Source organism: Eschscholzia californica, unplaced genomic scaffold, assembly GCF_041429995.1.
Source record: "Eschscholzia californica isolate CP2 unplaced genomic scaffold, dmEscCali1.0.p SCAF_3, whole genome shotgun sequence".
Taxonomy (NCBI): Eukaryota; Viridiplantae; Streptophyta; class Magnoliopsida; order Ranunculales; family Papaveraceae; genus Eschscholzia; species Eschscholzia californica.
Window position 1 is genome coordinate 37,242,593 of NW_028238420.1, and position 25,141 is coordinate 37,267,733.

Consider the following 25,141-nt stretch of genomic DNA (forward strand, 5'->3'; position numbering starts at 1 on the left):
TCAACGAAACGAAGGCGAAAAAGAAAACCTAGTACTTTTTAATTTGAAGAAAATATTTGAGGATAAACTATAAAAGAGAAGAACATGGTGAAGATGAAGATGAAAAAGTGAGAAGACTAAAACAAAAAACGCTAAGACGGAAATAAAGAAAGAAAAAGACAAATACGGAGTAGAAAATATTGAAAAGTTGAAATTTAACTTTTTAGTCCATGCAAAAAAAGAACACAAACGAAGTGCATCTCGAACATTTCTTATAACTCAGCGAGCCATGCATAAAGCTAATCACACTTCAAGGATCCAATTGAAACATAACCCAAAATGACTATGTCGTTTCCAAAATGTATCAAATAACTCTTTATGTTAATCATCCCCATGGTATGTATCAACATGTCATCTGTGTTTGGTATCTTTTAACAAGTGAATAACTAATGAAGCTTTAGAAAAAACAACCAATTAACTATCTAAGAAGTTTAGGAACACCATCATAAAAGAAAAATAAATAACAGTATTGTAATTAGAACTCTTTGCCTCCTATTTTGCTTGGGTGTTATATTTTTCGTGTTGCAAAAGTACCTGTCTTTTTTGCTATTAGTAGACGACTTATTAGTTTGAAGTACTGACCTAAAACCCTTTTATAGGCACTCAGGTTTGAAGTGTTGTCTTTTATTTCTTTCTTTCCTAAACTTAGAAAGCAATCAACAAAATTTCTTCTCAACCAATTTTTCAGTCAAAGAGAAATATCTAATGAGGTATTTTTACATTACCTAACCCATTATTTGATGTTTAAATGCGTCATGTGTGAGGATCAATATTAGATGTTGGTTAGAAAAGTCGAGTGCTTCTAAATTTTTTGAAATATTGCCCGGTGCTAATAGAGTTGCTCGGTCATAACACAATTCAAATGTCTTTACCAACGCCCTAATCTTTTATAGATTTTTCAAAATATTTGTCCACTTTCTTTATATTAGTTCGTTTAATTACTAATATGATCACATTTCCAAAACTATCCCCTAAGTTGTATTTCCCATAAAATCAAACAAAATGAGAGTGAGAGAGTATTATTATTATCATTACACAAAAATAACAATAACTTGTCTTGTCTCAAAGCATAACAATTTGTTATTTGGTCAAAGACTGGACTTATTAAATACTAGGGGTGATTCCTGATTTTCATAATATTTAGTTAAAGGAGAACAACATATTGGAATGAGAAGTTATTGACTGATACTAAATTGAAATATAAATACTACTAATTATTTGATATTTATATATCCAATTAGGTACTTGGGTGCATCTGGGGATAGCTTGTATTTAGGACATTTTTCGTTCAAAATAATTTTATCATCAACTACTAAAATTTGTATAGATGGTGCCGGCTGATCTCAAATATATCAAAATACAAAATAGAATTAGTTGAAGGTCAAGAAAGTGATGCTTATCTCTGTCTATGTTGATCTTCTTTTATCTATTTACTTTCATAAAAAGAAAAAGTCTTTGTTTTATTTAGTTATTCATTTATATATTTCAAACCTATAAAAATCTAGATCAGCCTGTTGGGAACAAAAATAATAATTTTGGAGCTTTCAAAACTTTTGGGAGAAAATCTGGTTTTGCCTTTGAGTACTCACCGTCACTTTCTATATTCATGCTGATAAAGATCGTCGACATACTGCTACTGTCGACAAAGGTCGTCGGCAAATTGTTTTTAACCGGCAGAGGTCGCCGGCAGACGGCCATCCAGGCTGGAATGGAACCAGAACTAACGATCAAGGGAGGTCAAACTAAAAAAGAAACACAAAAGTCTTAAAACTAAGTTTTCAATTTAAAATTTATGTTGTCCCAAGGGATTGAACCCAGGTTACTTAAGTTATAAGCACACAGTTCGACCCAAAAACTTTAACAGTTTGTTGCTACTTTTTACGTTTTCTTTGAACTAATAAAGTAATCCTTATGAAATATGGTTGTACAACAAGTCACTATGGCTAGGTCGAGGGGGGCCATGACCCCCTCGGGCCTAGTTGTAGTTTTGTCCCTACATCCAGGCGACCCTTAAAAGAAATATTTTAGATCTTCATCCTCCCATTCCACAAGTACCGCCTCCACCTCCGGTCACAAACGCCACAATTTCTCTATCATTCTCCTCTCTAAAACTCACTCCCTCTCTCTCTCTGAAGCTTCAAGATGAAGTTTCCATTCAAGCTTCCGATCGAAAGCTCCAGACAAAGAGGGTCTGCAGAAAGAGTTATAGAGAGATGGAGTAAGTATAATTTAGCATAGAGAGAGATGAGAAAATGGTGGTGGCGGTCGGAGGTGGCGGTCGGAGGTGGCGGTGGTGTTGGGAGAAGCGGAAGGGATAGCGCGACAATATTTAAAATCTTCAGAAATCTCAAGAAGTTTGTAAAACTGATTCACTTGGGTGCTACATCATAGACAAATCTGACGTGTTCCACCACATCATATTTAAGTCTGGGGTATGCCTGCTTTTCGCGCCTTTCTATCATTTCTCTTTGCATAATGGCATATACTAGTTAAAATAAATATTATATCTTGTAGAGGACGTGTGAAGTAATTGTTATGCTCTCATATAGGGTATGGTGACATATAATAGGCCGCAAACACACGGGCCAAAGGTTTCGTAGCCGGACAAAATCTGAATGAAATCTTTAACAAATTAAAAAATTTACGTGGACACAAAATTATGATTTTTTTTTTTAAAATTTGACTCTAAGAGTCATTACAATTGAATGACATTGATACATCATGAGCACTATGAATTTGGATGAGCATTGGAGCTGTCAATTAAGACATCTTGGGCCTAAAGGACTTACAAAGATCCTTACGACAATCCTAGGGGGGCTGAAAGTCCATTTATTTTCTACCTCTACTTTATTTATTGTCTAAATTACACAAAATAAATCTTGATGATAAACTGATTCCACGAGATCCGATCCCAATACCTCATGGGCTTCAGAGGGATTGTCCAACTACTCCACAAAAGGGTGGTGGACTGGAAACAAGACTATTAAGAATCCGAGATGTCATACTAAGCATTTGTGACTAATCGTTGGCATTCTTCATCCTAAAACAAGACCCCTTCCCAGGGGCGGCCTAGGCCCAAAGCCACCAAAGCAGTGGCTTTGGGCCCCCAACTTTTGATGGAAACTTAAGGGCCCCAAAATAATCAGATATTTTACTAAAAACAGTGCAATATAACATGTTTGCAATTAGCTCAGTTGGTAAACCTTACTTTCAACACCCAAAAGGTGATGAGTTCAATCCCCACTGCCTTCATAATTTTGCTCTTTTTCCATATCAACTCATTTATTTCATAAATGCCCTAATGTTTTAGTTTAATAAATTCTCTTGATCATGTTTTTTTTTAGTTGAGATTTCTTGATCATCAATATCAATCAAATTGACTTTTACTTTTAGGAAGTAGTTTTGTTATTCATATGTTATTCTTTTTTACATGTTATATGTATATCACCGTTGCCCACACATATTTTTAGTTTTTGCGGCGTACATCATTACTTGAGATATTATATGATACAAATATTTATGTACCGTGACTCGCTACATTATCGCAAATAAAAATTTACAAAATTCAGTCGTTATTTTATAAGAGACTTTTTTGTGGCAATTACATGTTACCATATACATTTTTTTTTGTTAAGAGTATATTACCATATACATGATAAAACAAAATTAATTATCTACCAAGAAAGTTTGCTCTTTTGAACATATTAAAAAAATTGTTATACCAACCTAACTAAAATAAGTGTTGTTGTAATGATCTCTCATTTTTTTTATTAGAAACAAAGTTGTAAGTAAGATTTGTAATTGTTACACGTATTTGAAATTAATATGCATTTCATATTAAAATTGACGCCAAATTTATATTTTTATTAGACAAAAGATTGTTTTTATTTTTTTACAAAAAAAATTTCGTACACCCGGGCAATGTAACCTACAATAAGTACACCTTGATAATAGGAACAAGGTAACAAAATAATATAAAATTCTTTAAAGGGCCTCAATTTCAGAGTTCGCTTTAGGCCCACCGCGACTTAGGGCCGGCCCTGCCCCTTCCTTTGGATTCAAAGTTCAAACCATGTACCATTTCTATTAATAAAAAACCATTTCTACACCAATGTAATAAACATTCAAGACTATCTAATATCCATTTGTGCAAAGAAATTACAACATCCAAAAAAACAATATGGTAGAGGTGAACTTGTTAAGGATGCTAGAGAGATTGCTTTATGATATGTGAAATAGGAATTGGTTTTGTTGATCTTGTGGTTATCCTCCTTGTTCCTCCACTCCCTCCCATGTGTTTAACCCAAATGAAGGGTTATACCATCATAATTAAGTTAAAGATGGAGTTGAAGTATCATGGGAGTAATAGTGTTATTCTAGATGAATATGTCGACCAAAAGTGGTTGTTTCCGTCACCATCAGAGTTTCACATTTTGTCACGTGGTCAAATAGTATAGCAATAGACTAATGATGTGATGAATTGGACCAAATTGGCAAGATTTTTTAAATAAAAAGTTAGGGGAAGGAAGTGGAGTCTATTGAGAGTTATGACTTGTGAGTTGAGTAAATCAACTTCTCCACGGCGGCGTCTATAGAGAGAGTATTATTTACTCGTTTTATTTTCAAGTCATTTTCATCTTTTTTGCTTGTGACAGAAATTTTGGCCTGTCACAATAAACATTTATCCCCTTTATATAGTGAGAGAAAGGGGTCATGGAAGATATAGAGAGAGAAAAAGACCCATGTATTTTATCTTCCTCACAAATAGCCGACAACAAGTATCTTCTCTTTCTGGTCAATTTTGCATAGAGAAGATTTCACCACTTGTTACCCTACCCATCTATTAAGAATCATTTTAGAAGCTTATTTTAGGAGTCTATTTGATAATTTAGTCACTTTGAGTGGTTCAAAGTAAAATTAACCTAACAAAAAAACTCATCACACACCAATTTTACAACTATTATAACAATATAATTCATTTTATTTGGAAATAATATATCCCAATTTATTTTTATTTATTATTTTTCAAAACGTAATTTTTTTTTTTTTTTTTTGTAAATAGCTAGGACCACATGATTGAAATCTTTATATGATTATTGTAAGCTCGTTATATTAATAGAAGAACTTAATTAAAATTAGTCGTATACATATACAAACACTCTATTTTCATTCCAATTTTTATATTCTAAATTGTTCAACAAAAAAAAATATACTAAAATAAATTATGTTGGTTTTATAATAGAGAGTTGTCATGTCAATCATTTTATGGTCAAATATACATATATTTGGTTTTATGAAATATTATTTTTCAAAAACTTTTACTTATTATTTTTCAAAACTTTTAGCCTCTAAAATTGATAGATTTTCCGTGATTTTAAGGATTACTTTATTTTATTTTATTTTTGTTAATCTTACAAAAGATAGAGGAAGAGAGAGAGAGTTGGTTATTTCTTTTTCGACAAGAACGATAGTTATAATTGTGAAGACCTTTTGTTTCCTTCTCCTCTTCTTTTTCAATCTCCTTGTTCTCTCTCTCTTCTAGTTTAAAATAAATAAAAACAGAGAATAAGAGGGACAATAGAGAAAAGAAATGAATATTTAACGGATTATAAGCTAAATCACGTAGTTTTGGGGGTCAAAATGTCTATTAGACAAAATTGGACACCGAATCGACGATATCGTCAAAAGTCAAGGGTGATTTGAGAATTTGCACTTAAATTAGATCCTATGGAACTTTTATCAACCCTGGATTATGGGTAGTTAGATCATTTGTCAACTTCTATTACAACCTCACCTCTACCCACAATCACCAACCACACTTCATCTCTATAAATTCAAACTCAAGTTGATCATTTTGGGTATTCATTTTTGCACTTAGTTTTCTCATGAGATAAACCTCTTAATCCTATACCCAATTAGTAGAAGTAACCATTACCAAACCAACCCAAACCCTAAAATATGAGTTGCCCTTGTCCAGTACAAGATTGGCCTGAACCAATTATCCGAGTTCAGTCATTATCAGAAAGTGGTTCACTTTCTATTCCTGATAGATATATCAAACCACCCTTTGAAAGACCAGCTAAAACTTATTCTGATGATGAAGATCAAATTTCCATGAATATCCCACTTATTGATTTTGAAGGTCTTCTTATCTTGGATGATGATCAGGATAACTTTATCCTACCAGATAAGATTTTGAACCAGATTTGCATGGCATGTAAAAACTGGGGGTTCTTTCAAATTGTTAATCATGGAGTAAACCCAGATTTAATGAATCAAGTAAGAGATGTTTGGAGAGAATTTTTTCATTTTCCACTTGATGTGAAGCAAGTTTATGCAAATTCGCCGATAACTTATGAGGGTTATGGAAGCCGATTAGGAGTTGAAAAGGATGCTATTCTTGATTGGAATGACTACTTCTTCTTGCATTATCTTCCTCAATCACTCAAAGATCTTAACAAATGGCCAGCTCTTCCTACTTCTTGCAGGTAATCAAAATAAATTTCTCAAAAAAAAAGTATGGGTATTAGTCAAAACCTAATTTTCTTATGATAACAACCCTTTCTATAGAGGGAAACATTTAGATGAGTTCGAGCTTGAACCTAAAATGTAATGTTTGACCTCAAGATAATAACCCTATATCTTTACGTAATTCTGTAAATTAACATGGAATTATTTGTCATATCATCTGAAAATAGATGATAAATTTAGAAAAATGCTAGCGAACAAGAAAAACTTGGTAGACTCTTGGCACAAATTTTATGTGGTTTCTTGTAATTCGTGATTCCGATGTTTCTGATCTGCCAATCCGCGAACCACGACAACCCACATAAGATTTTTGCCTAGAGGCTGCCTAGTTTTTTTTTCGTTCCTTAACAATAGTCTTATTTGGAGTTCAAACTATATGCTTCAATAGTAACACATTTATTCTTAGCTCTTTTGTATTAAATAGTCAAGTTTTAATGTTATATTTGCCTACAGGGAAGTGATTGAGAAGTACTGCTATGAGTTGACAAAATTAAGTAAGAACCTGTTGAAGATAATGTCATTAACACTTGGATTAAGAGAAGAATATCTTCAAAATGAATTTGGAGGAGAAGAAAATGGAGTTTGTATGAGAGTGAATTTTTATCCAAAATGTCCGCAACCTGATCTCACACTTGGTCTTTCTTCTCATTCTGATCCTGGTGGTTTAACTCTTCTCCTTCCCGACAATGACGTTGTTGGTCTTCAAGTCCGTAAAGACGATAAATGGGTTACCGTTAAACCTGCTTCTAACGCATTTATCGTCAATATCGGCGATCAGATTCAGGTAATTTATCTCATTGTCTTTCTCTCTCACTTTCTTCTACTTTGTTTATATTGTTGCTGGTCATCTTCTTCTTTCAGTTATCTCTAATTTTTTTTTTTATCTTAACTACGAGTGGACTGGTCATCCTCTGAGTAATCCAACGAGTAACTCTAGCATTCCCCATGTTGTTATTTGTTTAATGGTGCTGGTATTTTAAGTTGGTTTTCTTTGTGTTCCGGCGAATATTCATATTGAGTCTGTGCAATGAATTAATTTCAGTCGATTTTTAATTGACTTCATTTGATATTGACTTATTTAGACATGAAAGTACCTAGAGGAACAATTTAAAGCACTTAATTTTTCTTTGGATCATAGTTTATATGTATGCCCTACATGGGTACATGTTGAGTTTTTGCAACATCTTGATGTGACTCCCATTTGCAACATCCAAGAGGGCTTGAGAAAGTTCTTTCTAGTTGGTTAGCTCTTTATTTTTCTTTCAACTTGTTTTTTTTTTAAAGAGGTCTCAACTTGTTGTATTAGCTCACCTCTCAACTTGTTTTTACATATACTATGGATAAATTAGGCAGACTAACACACAAATGTATATATATTATATATATATATATATGTGCAAGAATTGCATTTGGGTTTTGACATTACCTCAATATAATATATATTGGAACAAGAATTTTTTATCATTAACAGAATTTCCTATTTGAAAACCAGGTTGTTATTGGACCAATAATTATTTTCTATTTATCATTCAAAATTTTTTTTTTTTTTTTTTGTTTTTCTCAAAAGTCAGATATAGCTGTCCAATTAAATAAAGAGTTTCAATCATTGAATAAGATCTAATATCCATATATATTCTCTTTAGATTAAACCATTTTCTCCATGTGCTCCATTAGAAGGTAGGTATGGGTGCAGAATCAAGCCTATCTTTTCTTAAAAGAAGTTGTACTTAACAATTCTATATTGACTTTTTTATATATATATATTGATTCAAAAGGATATAAAAAGTTTGAACTTATTCTTCTTTCAATATTTTATTGCAAACACATTTAATTTAGTGAAAATTAAACTAGCCAAATTGTTATAATACAAATTCTTCCCTCAAAAAAGTTTACTTATTATGTAAAAAGTTACAATCATTTCCTGTTTTAAGACTAAATGTAATGATTATATATTAATCCTTTATTAGGTTCTTAGTAATGCCATCTACAAGAGCGTGGAACATCGGGTTACAGTTAATTCAGTTAAAGAACGGATCTCGATCGCTTTCTTCTTCAACCCTAGAGGTGATTTACCGTTAAAACCAGCAATGGAGCTTGTAAACGAAGATCGTCCCGCTCTTTATCAGCCTATGACTTTTGATGAATACAGACGTTATATCAGGACTAAGGGTGCTCATGGAAAAGTATATATTGAATCAATAAAATCAGAACGTTGAACAAATAATGTATACATATATATATTATAATTTGTGGAAATATATATATCGGTCAAATAACAATGCGATGTAATGAAATAAATATATATATGCATATATATTTTCTATTCTATACATATGTATGTATAATATATTATATAGTTTGTGGAAATAAATATATATACATGTATGGATGTAATGAAAATTTGTTTTCTTATGTAAATCTTATATATCGTATACAAATGGCTATTTAGTTTCTAAAAGATGGTAATTACTCCTATGTTACGTAATCGCCAACCAATCAAAGATATATAATGCAATACTTCTAAATCTCTATGGTGTTTCTTTCAGTCGGTGAGGTGCAGACAGCGACTGGGGGGGATAACGGAGAGGTGCTAATAACAATATTTGGAGAACCATTAAAACTTCTCAAAAATAATGTGGGTCAGTTCCAACGCTTTGGGGAAAGCTAAATAGTTTCCGTGGTGTGAAATTTTAAAGGGAATATGTAGAATTTTAGAAATTTTCCGGGAAAATAAATTTTAAGGGGAGATAAAAAAAACACTCCACCTCACTTCACTCTCTCTCCACCTCACCTCTTTGTCTTCTCCGATTAGGTCGCCGACCGAAAAATTTATTTCCCCCCTTAAAATAAGGCCACCAATATATGGACAAACGATTTTATTAGGGGGACAAATGAAATTAGGTGTACACAAATAAGTTCAAGCCGTCCAAAGTGAAGGACCTAAACCCAAATACCCTGCTTCCTTTTTCTTCTTCGTGTTGGTCTGCATTCCATCTTTACTGGTGACAACTACTTTCACCGGCGACCACCACCAATGGAGGTTAGTTTGACGACAAGTTGCTTTAACAATGGAGTTAGGAAAGGAATCTCAAACTTAGATTTCTAATATCACCTAATGATGTAGAGGATCAGATTCTTCAATTAAATATCTTCTTCTTTAGTTCTTTAGTGATTCAAATTCAAGAACTAAATTTTAAATCCTTCTTATCAAACAAGAGCTTCAGAGACATCATCTCATTCAATCCAATAAAGAAACCATAAAAAATCAACATTATACAGTAAGGTATTCTAAAATCAAATAGATCCACAACCAATTCATCCTCTTTTTGCCAAGAAACATTATGATTCGAGCAGCAAATCTCAAAACAAAAAGATCAATACCATTCACTTTCTCTCTCTAAAACATAAAAATGAATTGATTGGATTGTGAACAATAGTGAAAAAAGAATTTGAAATAGTTCTCCAAAACTATATCTACGACTGAAGATCACCATCCTTTCTTATTGAATGAAACCCCTCGTCCTGCCGTGCGTGTTGGGAAAGAAAACCCCTAATTTTACCTCGAAGAAAAAGAACAAAATGGAAGGAGAAAGAGGAAATACTGTGTTGATGTGATGAAGATTAAGAGAGGGGCAATAAAGATCGAAGAATACGAATGTAGAACTAGTTATCAGAAATAAAATAGTGTTTGCCCGAGTAAGTGATGGTTGCCGGTGAGAGTGGATTTTCACCGGAGAAGATGGAATGGAATGAAAGAAGAAACCAAAAAGAAAAAATAGGTTTTTAACTTTAGGTCCTTGGATTTGGTCATTTGGAACTAAATTTATTTGCACCCAATTTTGTTGTCCATCTCAGATAACTAGTTGTCCATATATTGGCCACCTAAAATAATTAAGAACAAAAAAGAAACCACTAACAAACCAGTAACTGGGAGCACTGGTGATTATTTATCATGAAACAATTATACTTATAAGGGGTACCCTAAGGTTGCAGGAAGATATGTCTGATAAATATAAATATATAGAGAACTAACTACTAAGATTAGATCAACGAAGTTTTTCGTTTTTGGTTGATGTAAGATAAAATAGACGGAACTAGTTCTGAAATAAAATGACGAAAGACAACGTAAACTACAGAACATGTCCATTGAGCCATTAAATTTACCTACTAATGACAAAGAAAACTTTAACTCATGCTAAAATCCGATTAAGCAGGATCAATATAAGTTGTTGTCAATTGCCCAAACTTCCCTAATCCATATAGCCTTTATTTATTAAAAGGGATTGTTGTGGACCATCATCTTTGGAACAAATAATTATTCAACAAAAAAAAAAAAAAAAATCTTTGGAACAAATAAATGTGTGAACCACGTGAATTGTGGGGACGAGACCGTGAATGGCATCAAGGTTACAACAATACAAACAAACCTTTTTCGTATTGTCACGTGACTTGAGACCTACTACGCGACCATTGACCAATTACACAAATTTTCTCCATAGAATGGGACAATACCGAAATCATTATTGGTGGTGTGACGTTAGGTCCATAGTGTAGGTCCAAAATAAAACTACCAGTAGACCCTAGTTACAAACATAAATGGAAATCCAAAAAAAGTAAAGTCTAGATTAAATGAACTTTATTCTTTCCATCCAAAAAAAGTAAAGTCTAGATTAAATGAACTTTATTCTCTTTAAGATGGCTTTTAAAGATTGATACATGACCTTTAAGGACTCAAGATGTGTTAAATCAAACTGGCATTGTACTCATATAAGTCATGAATCCTAACATATCTTTGTATCAACCTCTCCTAATAATTCTTGTAGTCTATGTCAAAACAAATTTTAGAGCAAATGTTATAGGCACCACACTTCTCTTATGTTGGGGACTGAGGTTGATGGCGAGGGCCCGTGGTAGATGGGCCCAACCGGGTACATTCCGGTAGCGGTCTCTCGTGCCGTTTCCTGAACTCTGCATATTTGCACATCACTGGTCCATGGACTAGTCAACTATTACGGGTTTAATTTTTAAAAACGGGTCTGTAACTTTCTCAAACCTAACCCGACCATACCTATCGGCTCTCTCTCTCTCTCTCTAAAGTCCAAAATCAATGCTCTTGAGGATCTCCAACACCCAGTACCTGCTAAAACCCTAACTGGAATCTGATACAAGGTGATCAATCCCCTTTTTTTTACTTTTCAATTTATGAGTTTCAATACAAGCTGAAGTTTCTATTCCCTCCAAATTGATCAATTAGTTAGATTCTCAATAATCTCAGCTTGCTAGTTAATAAAAGGACTCACATTTGGTGATTTTCCACTTGAAAAACCCTAATTTTATTTTTCTTCAGATTACCAGTCTATATTGGGGTTATTTATTTTTAATCCTCCTTGTTGCTGAAATTGGGTGTTTAATCTTTTGAGCAGATATGAATCTAATACGGGTTTCAGTAAGATCCAATAATGGTCTATTATCTCGACCTTATTATCAACCATGGATGATCAGAACTTTCTCTGCCTCTGGCAATTCAGGTTCATACATATCATTCTTGATCCCAAAACTTTACATTTTGTGTTTTCTTTTGAAGTGTTTGATGAAGCTGATTAGGGTTTTAGATACGTGGTATTGTAATTTTAGGTGCTTGGTTTTTCAATGAAGGTCAATATAATACTCAACTGGAAGTATGAATCTTCATCTTATCTGATGAATCATAGAAACCCTCATTATCATCAAAATGAAGGGAATAAACTTGCTATGGTCCACGGAACAAAGTTGATTATTTGTCCACTTGAATTTCTCAGACTATTGTGCTGTCGGGTTCTTCAGAAATTCAGGAGTTACTTGGGATTTAGCTCAAGTACACTTCTTTTGGTATATATAGATAAGCGTCAACAACTCGGGAAAGCCCTCTGGCTCTATCTTGTTCACAAGTACTTCATTCTGATCATGCGTAATTCACTCTCGGGTCACAATGTGTTTCGTGAACATCGATTAGTTGTCCACTAAAAACATGTACTTATGTTTTCAACTGGCTGACATTTTGTGTATGATTCCCTTAACTTGTCTCAACCATAGCTCTCGTTATTCCTATTGAGTTTACTGTTCATGGAAATAAATTATTCAAAACAAAGAAAAAACAACTGCTTGTGGCAATAGAAGCACAAATTCTTGTGTGATAATGGTCGCTTGCAAAAATATCCGTGATTAATTACATGAACCTTGCGAACTTATAAGGGTGACAACTGACAAGATAATAATATAATACATTTACAACATGTAGCTCTTTAGTTGCTATGCAATAAGCTGCATTTCACAGTTCTGATTTCGTATATTTCTACTTATGCAAACAGTTAATGCCAACGATGAAAACAAAAGTAGTAATTCGAATGAGTCAGTTGATGATTTTGAAAAGCGAATATTTAGTGGGTTTTCAGAGAACAGTCCAAGCACTGATTCCTTTTATGAGAAGCTTGATAGATTTGAGAAATCAAGGGGCAGATCGGGATTAGGCGTTAACATGAACAGGGGCAACAATTCGCCGTTTATGGATGGTCTCGATGAGAGTTTCAATACATTATCAGATGGCTTGGATGGAAAACTGAAGAAAGCTGCCACATATTTCGAATTCAATCCTGAAGAGATTAAAAATGAAGACTATACTTTCAGACCAGATGTGTCATTCAGAACTGGTATGCAGTACGAACCTAAGGTATGAAACACATCAGCTTTCTTCTTTTGGATTCCTGATTCTAGATGTTGGATTTTCGAAATCATTTGGCAAGGGAAGTCGTATAATGGGCGCAATAAAGGCATAACCTTGATTCTAAAAGATTTGCTTGACAACTATGTGCAAAAAAATAATCCTTACATTGTCTACCTGTATTATAGTCACAATAACATATGCAAGTCATCTAGCAAGTAAACGAGTGGCTAAAGAACAAAAGACCAAGTCGACCAATATTTTAGACTCTGAACCATATAAAGGTATGGCAAAATCTAAATGGAAAGATGAAAAGAAAAGCAATTTTTAATCTTTGTACTTTTAAATTCATACGATAAAAAAAATGCATGTATCTTTTCAATGTGAAAACTCGAGCTGTTCTAGGAACATGACATGTCTAAACATATACACCTGAGATGGATATATTTATCACCTAGATGTATGACATGAAGAAGAACAAGCAACCCATGAATGTAGTAATGAATTAAAAATCACACAAACGGCAAACCACAAGAGCTTTATGCGGTTCGGTTGGTGAGACCTATTCCACGGCGAATAATGATCCGATGATATATTCTATGAATGAAGAACAAGATTAGAGAAACTTCTCATGGTTTTAGTACTTGTAACTCACTAACCTTAGCACTTGGCTGCTTTTAAACTCTCTCCCCAAAAATTAAAAGTAGGATGCACCCTTAGCGTTGATAACAACCCTTTATAAGACTAGGGCAAGCACAAGCAAACGGGCTAGACCAAAATTCTTGGCTTTTGCGGGTTTTGCGAACCGGTTAGAAATCAACCCCTTTTAATGCACTTGCAGCAATTCTCCACCTTGACTTGAACATAACACAGTTCACACCGAAGCAACACCTCTCGCCATTGTCACAATTTCTCTGTTATGCTTGCTTTACTAATGGTTGTATGCAGGATCTTGATCTTACTAAACCTGGTGTATGGAAACCTTTCAAAAGGCCTGAATTCGAAGTCACAACAGAAGAAGTGCTGAGGAAGGCGGATTTTCGGGTAAGCATGGTTATTGTCATTATAATATATGTGTTATATGTGTGCTGAAAAAATGTGCATTTCCTGCCAGTACAAAAGAATTTGCTCATAAGTCCGCCCAACAATGTAAGTTATTATGATGGATTTTGTTTTACCACACAGTTTGAAGCACTATCATCTTGAGAGAGCATATGACAAGAACAATCACTTAATTTTCTGAAACATTTACAATCTTCCTGTTCATATTAGACGAGTAAAGTAGTATTATTGCTACCTGTTCCAAATGGCATAGTAGGACTATTGGTCATTTAGGGGATTTGTTAGCCAAAAGAAAAATGTAACTGGACCAAGGAATGATAATTTCTTCCCCATTTCCGTACTGCAACTTCTCCTTCTGTCGTGGCAGTCTCAGTTATATGTTTAAGACACTTCAGCTACCAGTTTTCACCATTTTGGGTTATTCTCTTCTATCTGATCGGTCTTCTCACCCTTGAATGGTCTGGACTAGTTCACCAGGTAGCTCCCCACCCAAAGAGTTGGGTAACCCATAGAAAGTGATGGATTCATTCGTATTCCTCTTTAGTCTTATCCCATGTATTGCGATATGTGTTTTAAGTTTCGCGTGTTTTTCCTCTCATCAGCTTTACATGAACAAAGATGGCTTGTGTGTGTTTGATGTTTCCAAGTTTATTTTCACCATTTTGTATTGTTTGATGCAAAATTTCTTCAACTTCCTCTAATTATCGAGGCTGTTGAATCTTTGCAGAATGTGAGATTCCTCGCTAACTTCATTACTGAAGCTGGAATCATAATCAAACGAAGCAAGGTAGATAACTTATTTCTGATTCAAAATTATAGATTAAAACTGCTTTGACCTCTATTGCTTATCATATCTCCGAGACACTCATACTTGTCATTTTGTGCAGACCAAAATTAGTGCGAAAGCCCAAAGGAAGGTTGCTAGGGAGATTAAGACAGCGCGAGCTTTTGGCTTGATGCCTTTCACTACCATGGGACAAGACCCATTCGTTGCTGGAATATCAAGGGAAGAAATAGAGGATGATGATAACCCCGAAAACTACTATTATTCGCGTGGAGCTCCCTATGAAGGAAGACCAAATTTTTAATAAGCATAGGAAGCGGCAAAAATTCTATGGCTTGAAGTTTCTTGCAGAATTATAGTTTAATATTTCATGAGAATTTTGGTGTCTCTTAACTTTAAATATGCCTACTTCCTGAGAATTATTAGTACCCTCTGCTTAAAGAAGAGAATCGAAATATTATGCAATGTTGAGGTATTCTTTTTTTTTTTGGCTAATAACATGACAAGACTGGGTACAAATAATGTATGAATGTAACTTAAAATAGATCAAACTTGTAATTCAAGCCACACATTTTCTCACTTAATTGAATTAGTTCATGGATCAAATTGTAATTCTAGTCGCTTTGCTTTGCGTTTTTTATACGAAAAAAAGCTCTTCTTTTACATGGAACCTAAGAGTATAGATGGATAATAAATAAATACTTGCAATTGAATAAATCCTAAATTATCATCACCAAAAACATCTTTGGGCCCGATTGTCCTATAAAGACTTTTAAGGCTATCTAGGGATGTTAGAGTCTGTCTACACATTCACCTTATCCATATTTCTTAATGTAAAACCATCCTTTCATTCATAAATGGATTTTACTTTTATCGTGAATTAAACATGAGACTTTTGGATATTTAAAGCAGATGCAGAACCAATTGACCAAGCAGTTGTTGGCATATGAAACCTTTACAATTTGAGTTTGATATACAATGTAATTTACGTGTATAAACACAGTTTTTTATTTTGTTTTGTTGAAAGGTATAAACACGAATTGTTACGGGTAAAATCATCATATCTTGAAATAAGCTTTGTTTTCACATAATTTTAGAACAAAAAGCTGATTACATCGAATACTTTGGAGAAGTATCAAAGCACCCAAACTACCAACTTGAGTTAGAATGTCAGACTAATGGTTGGCTGGTTTCAACCCCAGAGCGGCAACCGACTAGAGGGGTTTCAGTATACGGCATTATTATGAAAACCTCAACTTATGTTGAACTCTCATTTTATGAATCTACCTCACATCAATGACTCGACCTCCCCAACACAATCCCATTTCTGTCTAAATGTGGTAATCCAAATGTCCATAGATACAAGATTCAGTTCCAGAAAAGAAAACAAATGGAACCCTAATTCTCTACCAAAAAATAAGCTAGTCGATTTCAACGGTATGAAATGGGTCTAAAATCTAAATGCTGCTAAGCTTCCAAAAGTTACTTAGGGTTGAACAAGGTAAACGGGCCTAAAAAGTAAAAACACCAAATCTTTAAATGGGTTTTCGATAACGTCATTGATGAACAAATTCATTGAACTAAAATTACCAAGAAAAAGATAAAAACATAAAAATTCTTTGCTCTCATTCTGTATGTAAAAGCATCCCCTCTAAATTTTCCCTTTCTAAAGAAGCCACCACAAAAAGAAGAAAAAAAAAATCAAGAAATAACTTACATAAGACAAGGAAGGCATCAAGGTTGACCTAACATCATTCACATCAACAGCCGTTTGATGCCGGTCTTCTGCTCTGCTGTAAGTCTAGCAGGAAACTTGATATTGAACTTGATCCTTAGGTTCCCTCTCTTAGTGGGTTCCTTTGGGATCGGCATTCCTTCCCCTTTAACAATTTCTTCATGGCTTGGATTAACGACAGAGTTGATGGGTATAGTCAGAGTTCGCCCGTCCAAAGTTGTCAAATTTACTGTATAACCAGTCAGTGCCTCGACAAGAGATACTTTTTGTGTTGCAATAAGGTCATTTCCGTCTCTCTTGAAGACGCTGTGAGGTTTCTCATCGATTATGAAGATCAAGTCAGCCGGTATCACTCCTCGCTGTTCATTGCCTTTCTCTGGAAATGTGATCTTAGTTCCCTTCTTCCAACCTGGTTTTATCTCTATAGTCAAGAATTCTTCAACTGTAGTTGGTCTCCTGTTAAGAAAGAAAGAACAACAAGAAACAAAATGAAAACAATTATCGTCGCTAAACAATTTGAGAAATTTGGAACATTACCACAACAGAAATTAGTAGAATGACTATTTATCATTACAGAATTGAAGTAATTTGGAACTGTTACAGAATTATCGTCGCTAACATATAAAAAGATAAAGAATCAGAAGGCAAGATGGGTAAAGGAACAACGAAACAAAAAACTAGTTTCGCCCTAAAGAAGTTCTAGCGTAACAGTTACTTGCTCACTTGTGACCAAATCTTAAGTGCCACAGATTCCTTCCAGTCTAAGGTTTCAAGCACTATCACTACGAAGTGATATTTTCTTTCCAAACCATCAATTGTTACCTGTGTCGACTGTCAACTTGTTCTCTATAAAGACCTGCTAGTTGCATCTACTTGTTACTTAAGAAGCAAAGAAGAAGACTACTCCAGAGGCCTGCCTAAACGGTTAGGCAGTAAGATAATGATCTTCAGCAAGGTGAAGCATATCGTGTTGCAGCGTGCTACTGTAACCCCACCTCCTACGGCAAAACAAAATCAAGACACTTTATGATAGGGGCGTACATGACTTGGACCTTGAAGGCAATGGGCAATAGCGCCATGTCTTGAGTCTTTTGACCTTCCTAAAGAGCCTAAGAAGATGTACGAGAAGGAATTTCATGGACCTACTAGTGAAAGTGGCAAGCCACTCAAAACTCGGAAAGAATACTAGTGAAGTCTGACTTTGTTTTAGCAAAACATCCACCACCTTGATTGCAGCATCATGATCAAGATTCAAGAACACCCAAACAGATGTTTTTTGCACAATTTTTTCTTGTTCCTCCCTTCCCCATGCCGGCGCTTTGACTTGAACAGCATCGATCTCAAAAACAGCATGCATGGCCTCTCCGTCTTTACAATTTTTCCTATTCTGATGCAGAATATCATACCACATTGATGATTAAACTAATCCGCTTCTCAATGACACACATAAGTATCGTACCACAATATCAACTTCATCTTTAAGTCATGTGAAACATTAAAGTTTAACTTTACTAAAACCTATATTAAGAAAAAGGCTCTTCTGTTCAAGTAACCCCAACTAGACAATCACTGTAGAGTTGAAAAATAATTAGCTCATACAGAACAACCTACGTGAACCAAGCAAAACAACCAATGAACAAAGTTCCACGATGTTAAACTTTCTCCTTTTCCTTAAAAGGGATAAAAATCCTAACACTGCCCAGAATTTCTTCTTTTCTTGAGCTATGAACCCTGCGAAATTTCGCTTTCCACTTGCGACAAACTTGCCGAAGACAAATTCTTCTCAATGCTCCGAAATATTTCTTATCATAGCTAAGTACTCCCAAATAACTTCACATGACTATACATTTGCGCATACAATTCTGCCATAATACCACATGAATCAACTCCCCGATTGACTTTCCCTAAAAATAAATTAATCGAGTTTCTTTATAAGCTTTCCTTTTCTATTAGTCTTACTTTCTCCCCCTCGGGTAACAAATATCGTAATCAACGACAACTTCTCTGTCTTCTTGTATTCATTTTTTCAATTACAATGCACATCATATCTAACCTTCCATTTTAATCAAATTGATCCATGTCTTGAACTCTTATATAAGTCATAAGTAATAAATCAAACCAAGATGCCATTTTAAAATTTCTCTACTTATAGAAAATAACACATTCGAGTTAAGTCAACAACATGAATCCAAAATGGCAACTATACATGTAATTAGGTCAATTGGCACCAAATTATCCAAAAAAGAAGTATACCCACAATAAAATCGAATTACTTTATAATGGATCGATATAAGAAAATCAAAATGATTGAGAAATTGACATGAAAAACCCATATACGAAAAAAGAAAACTCACCCAGTATAATCACCAACTTCTCTAGAAATCTTCATTTTTCTGGTAGATCCTTTATATAAATCTTCCAAATTACAAGTCAATGTGCGTTCAATAGGTGGTGCTTTCCTGGGAATATTTGCAGAACTTTCACCAGCTCCACCTCTAAGAGAAGCAAGAATCTCATCTGCAAATATACCTCTAGGGAAATTTGATCCACCAGCACCACGAGACCCACCACCCATATCTCCCATTCCACCACCAAAAGGACTTGAAAATCCGAAAAATTCAGAGAAGATATCATCAGCATTTCTAGTGTTAAATCGGAAATTAGTTGGTCCATTACTAGGACCTGGTTGAGGAATTTGTCCTTGTAAACCTTCTTCACCATATTGATCATAGATCGCTCGTTTTTGTTGATCACTCAGTACCTGAAATCAATCATAAACTGATTATTGTAAGATAGAGTTTTAGAGAGAGAAAATGAAGATTGAGATAGAATTGAGATGTGGGGAGGGGATGGGTAAGTAAGAAATACATCGTAAGCTTCAGAGATTTGTTTGAATTTTGCTTCGGCTTCTTTTTTGTTGTTTGGGTTTTTATCAGGATGCCATTTCATGGCGAGTTTTCTATAAGCTTTTTTCAAGTCATCTTCTTTAGCGTTTCTGTCTACCTGTAAAATCTTGTAATAGTCCACCATACCTCTATCTCTTCTCTCTTCTCTCTTCTCTCTCTAGCGACAGAACTGAACACAGATGTGCTGCAGGAGACTTGTTTCCATCTGATTCATCCGATCCGAGGTTAGAAAATGGGTCCAAATTAGTCTAGTGCCCCCCCACCCCCGTCTCACAACCAGTTAGCTTGGGGAAGCTTATTAGGTTATGGCTTGAAGGCTGCAAGGATGACATATATGAGCAGACAGGCTCATGGACTTAGTCAGGGTCATGAGGGGACAAGAGCTCTTGTTTGCCATGCAACGAAAGATGTTTGTTACATTCTAGTCTGGAACAATGATGTAGACGTCATTTATACAATCAAATATGTCTGGTTGAAAGATTGAGGTTGCCCAATGGAAATAGCTAAATAGAGAACTTTGTTTATATAGGAGGGGTTGGTCTCCTTTCCCACCCGTGCCCAGGGGCGAGCCCACATAGGGGACCGTGGGGGCGCGTGCCCACACGACCCTAATGTGGCTCGTATGTGTTAAATTGCACTTGTTACTATATTATGTATCTATAGTTCCACTTTTCAAATAGAATTCTTCTCTAGCTCAAGTGGTGAAACGTTTGATTTACATTCTGGAGGTCTTGGGATTGATCCACCCACACAACACCTTCTTTTCTAGAATTTCCACTTGTTACACTTTTTTCGTAGAATGTCTACTATTTACGTTAGTTGAAAGTATTATTTGGTTTATGATGATGCTTATTGAAAATACTTTATAAAGTGCATATTTGGCTTAAAATTGGTTCTTATTAATTGAACTAATTCAATTTTGGCCTCCTCAAAATGACCAACTTAATAAAACGACTTCGTAGATATGATGAATTTTCTAAATAATTCATTTAATTTTGATTATGTCTGATTTTTCAGTAACTTGTATTTTGGACTTCAAGATTGTTTTTTTTTACACGTTTGTTATAGTAAACATGTTAATAGAAAGAAAAGTTTATCTTCATTTTTTTCCATTACAACCACTTGCTCTTCATCATCTCCACCATCGTTTTCTTAATCTTCACCACCATCTCTTCATTCCCACCTTTGTTTTTTTATTTTAATATTTTTTTGGAATGGAGTTGGGGGAAAGATCCCCAAACCATATTGATGAGAAAATTAGAGATTGCTTGTTGTACATCAAAATTACCATGGAATATCTAAACTATAAATATAATATTGTTGAAATTTTTTTTTTTATTCTAGCCTGATCGTATACTATGGAATTCTTTCACTAACTATAAAGTGCCCCCACTCATAAAATTTTCTAGCCTCGCCACTGCCCGTGCCATGTGCACAGGTATCATACCTCGTAGATGGGATGTTTGTTCATCTTAGCAATATGCACGAAAGTGAGCAATACTCGAAGCCGCAATTCTGAGAATCGACCTAGTATATATGAGAGAGGCATATCAATTAGGCAAACTGAGAAAAGTACCAAACTTCAATTTACCAAGAAAAATCTTGACTCAAGATGATATCTTTGTCATCTCTGTTTCAATACCACCATCAAGGGGATCCAAAAAGGGAAACTGATATTCTTGATGTTGTTCATCGGGTCCGTTCTGAAAGGGAGAAATGTTAGAAGATGAAGCCTGGCAGAAGGGGTCAAGTTTCCAAATGAACTGTAAGATTTTTTTTTTTTTTTTGTTGAACTAAATGAACTGTAAGATGACTAGAAAATGTGTACATCATCTCTTTTTATCCCTTTACTGCTCACTACTAGTACTGTTACTCCTCTTTAGGGCTTTCCTCTTCATTTGATGATTCCCTTTAGGGATCCTCCAATCCACCATAATAGAGAGGGATAAGAGAAGAGGAATACATAAGAAGTTGTTTGGTCTGAAAATTGTTGTCTACATAAGAAATTTGATTGTCCATATGTTGACCACCTCGATTTTTATTCAGTCTATGTGTTCAATTGACAAATCTTTAAGGTGATGTTCATTTCTATCATTAACTGAATCCGATTCGGTTTGACCTCAATTGTCCTACTAAAATAGACGAAAATCAACCGAAACCATTAGGGTTATACAAAATAGATATTTTGAAATCAGACTCAAGTTAATTCAGACGAACTCAGTAAAAAAACAACACTATCTATACTATAAATTCCACATAGTTCACGCTTGTACTTGCTAAGCACATAACGTGTACAATAAACATTGTCAGAGCCGAAAATCTTGAAAATTAAAATTTGTGTTAAAATCATGAAAAAACATATAGAGGTCACATTCTAAAAATTCATTTTGGGCGTCCAAAATGTTGTAGTCGACTCTGCCTTGGGTGGAAAAGGTTATGAGAAAAAATGAAGCAAAATGAACTAATTAACAAAATTAAGTATAAACTGAAATACAATATGATTTCACTCGGTATTAACTTTCCATCTTCATCTAATAATCTGAAAAAATTGATATAACAAGCTAAATTTATATATGATTCTATTTAAAAATTATATTTATATTATATTTATCCATAGATATAATAATGAACTTATAGATATATATTTTTATAGGATAGATAAATCTAAATACATTCATAAATATTTATATTCGTATTTAAATAAATCTGTATATTATATAAAATTTATATTTATAGATATATATTAATAAATTTTACATTTTTAAAGTTTATATATAATTATATTTACAAATACAATTATAGTCATATTATACTTATATATTTTTTTTTGATAAACTTATATTATATTTATATATAGTTATATCTAATGGTTAGAACGCTATAATTCTACTAACTGGGCAATACGTATAATTAAGAACCAAAAGCAATTATAACCCTATTTCTATTTCTAAAATCCTAAATAACAAAAAAACCATTCCTCCCCATATCTCTCACAACCCTACATAGCAGAACTCATAACAAAAAAACCATTCCTCCCCATATCTCTCACAACCCTACATAGCAGAACTCGTGGGACAACCCTTCATCCCCACTTATATCTCTCACGAATACCAATCTCAAATCCAAACTAAAAAGAATGAGAAGACAACTCATTATAACCACTACAAACCGAGTGGGTTGTAGAGCATTACCGGGGATTCTTCTGAAAAGAATTGAGATAACAAACTAAATTTATATATAATTTTATTTAAAAATTATATTTATATTATACTCTTAGATATATATTAATATAAGAGATACAAATCTAAATACATTCATAAATATTTATATTCATATTTAAATAAATCTGTATATTATATAAAATTTATATTTATAGATATATATTAATAAATTTACATTTTTAAAGTTTATATATAATTATATTTACAAATACAACTATAGTTATATTATATTTATATATAGTTATATTTATATATTTAAATACAAATATATTTATATAATATATTTTGTTAATTAACAAAGTAAGCTAATTAACAAAATTAAGTATACAAAATACAATATGATTTCATGCAGTATTAACTTTCCATCTTTTTCTAATAATCTGAAAAGAATTGAGATAACCGAATAAATTTATTTAGGAAAAACTATATATTTTAATTACCCCTCACTTATCATGTAAAGGTGTTTGGAAGAGATGAAACCCTCTAACCTTAAAAGAGATACGTGAGATACAATAAAACTTCTCTTATAAAGACTACTTTCATAGGTCTTAACTAGAGATAAAAAGTGGAATATATCTAGCATAGATATTTAAATAATTTGATCATCTTCATGTATTATCATCTTGACTAATACTACCACTTTTAATTCCCTTCCCTTCAAACATCTTCTTTCCCACATTCTGGTTTATATGTTTTAATCCTTTAAAACATTTAGTAAAACTCTTATTCTTATTGAAAGGGGAAATTATGTTTCTCATAAACTTTGATTCAGGAAGCAAAATGCAATTAAAAAAATATTCTTTAAGATTTCAGTGATACCTCTGGTCAGATGATTAACTATGCCAAATCCAACATCTTTTACTCTAAGAACTCTCATCCTAAGTTTAAGCGGATCATTATGAGGGCTCTAAAGGTCAGACAAGCGTCGACTTCAGAGAAATACCTTGGGGCGCAGCTTTTCATTGGGGCTCAGAAAACCAAAGTGTTTAAAGATATTCTTGAACAGATAAAAAACAAGCTGAACAAGTGGAGTCACTCTTTTCTTTCCCTTGCTGGTTGCATGGTGGTCATCTCGGCCATAGCTGCCGCCGTACCCCGATATCAGATGCAATGTTTCGCAATCCCGAAAGGAATTACGAAAAGCATTAAGTCCGTTCAACGGAACTTCTGGTGGGGTAAGTCTAAAGGCATATGCACTAAAGCATGGTCTTATATTTGTCGCCCTAAGAATCAGGGAGGACTTGGTATTCATCTGCCGGAACTGGATAATGCAGCTCTTATTACTAAAATGGCGTGGCGTCTTAAGACGGAACCGGAAGCAGCTTGGGCCAAGCTAATCAAAGCGAAATATTTCCTCAGAACTGATGCTCCGGGCCCAGCAAAAAATCATCACTCGTGGAACTGGAAAACCATTAGGAAGCAGTATAATATCATTAATGATCTTACTATGTGGGAGATAAACTCAGGAAAAGAGGTGAATATTTGGTCGGACAAATGGATCCCAGAGATGGATACTACAGTTAACAACATCAATAATTCCTCCCTCACCAAAGTGGCTCAACTGATTACAAATAACCAGTGGAATGAAGACAAGCTTAGGGAGAACTTTGACTCTCGTACGCAAGATCTTATTAGGGCCATTCCGGTCAATAGTGACGATAGAGATCAACTTAAATGGAACCTTACCAAGACAGGCAAATTCACAGTAGCTTCAATGTACCAGCATCTCCTTAGTAGCTCCATTAATATTACTCCTAGCACCCATAATTGGAAATTTATCTGGAATCTCCCGACAATCCCTAGAATCAAGATTTTCATCTGGAAAATCTGTAACAAGGCTTTGCCGGTGAAGGATAGAATTGGTAAATATATTGATAATAACACATCTTGCCCTACTTGCAATAACACGGAATCTATCGAACACGTGCTTTTACACTGTCCCCTAGCTAAAAATATCTGGTTCTATTTTAATATTATCTCAGAGAATATCTTATCCATCTCGGAATGGATCTTCTCGTGGGAAGCTAATGAACAGCTTTGCTACACTTCTGATAATATCCACTTCACCACAATTCTATGGGTGCTTTGGAAAGTTAGATGTGATCACTGTTTCCAATATGAGATAAATGAACTGCATAAGATCATCAAAATGATAGTTAACTACCCGAA

General features: G+C 34.1%; 3 protein-coding genes across 3 annotated transcripts; 2 read left to right on the forward strand and 1 right to left on the reverse strand.

Moving 5' to 3' along the window:
- Positions 1-5,786: 5,786 nt before the first annotated feature.
- On the forward strand, positions 5,787-8,999 carry LOC147549983 (jasmonate-induced oxygenase 3-like). Its single transcript, XM_086672114.1, has 3 exons — positions 5,787-6,527; positions 7,021-7,351; positions 8,535-8,999. The coding sequence occupies exons 1-3, from the start codon at positions 5,998-6,000 to the stop codon at positions 8,781-8,783; spliced, it is 1,110 nt and encodes a 369-aa protein (XP_086528240.1). The 5' UTR covers positions 5,787-5,997; the 3' UTR covers positions 8,784-8,999.
- A 2,572-nt stretch (positions 9,000-11,571) lies between these two features.
- On the forward strand, positions 11,572-15,716 carry LOC147549984 (Ribosomal protein S18). The gene is made up of 6 exons (XM_086667074.1): positions 11,572-11,736; positions 11,991-12,095; positions 12,915-13,273; positions 14,213-14,308; positions 15,054-15,113; positions 15,214-15,716. The coding sequence occupies exons 2-6, from the start codon at positions 11,993-11,995 to the stop codon at positions 15,412-15,414; spliced, it is 819 nt and encodes a 272-aa protein (XP_086523200.1). The 5' UTR covers positions 11,572-11,736; positions 11,991-11,992; the 3' UTR covers positions 15,415-15,716.
- Positions 15,717-16,644: 928 nt separating this feature from the next.
- LOC147549985 (uncharacterized) lies at positions 16,645-20,129 on the reverse strand. The gene is made up of 3 exons (XM_086667075.1): positions 19,714-20,129; positions 19,200-19,606; positions 16,645-17,301 (listed from the first exon to the last, which is right to left on the reverse strand). The coding sequence occupies exons 1-3, from the start codon at positions 19,873-19,875 to the stop codon at positions 16,866-16,868; spliced, it is 1,005 nt and encodes a 334-aa protein (XP_086523201.1). The 5' UTR covers positions 19,876-20,129; the 3' UTR covers positions 16,645-16,865.
- Between the last annotated feature and the right edge of the window lie 5,012 nt (positions 20,130-25,141).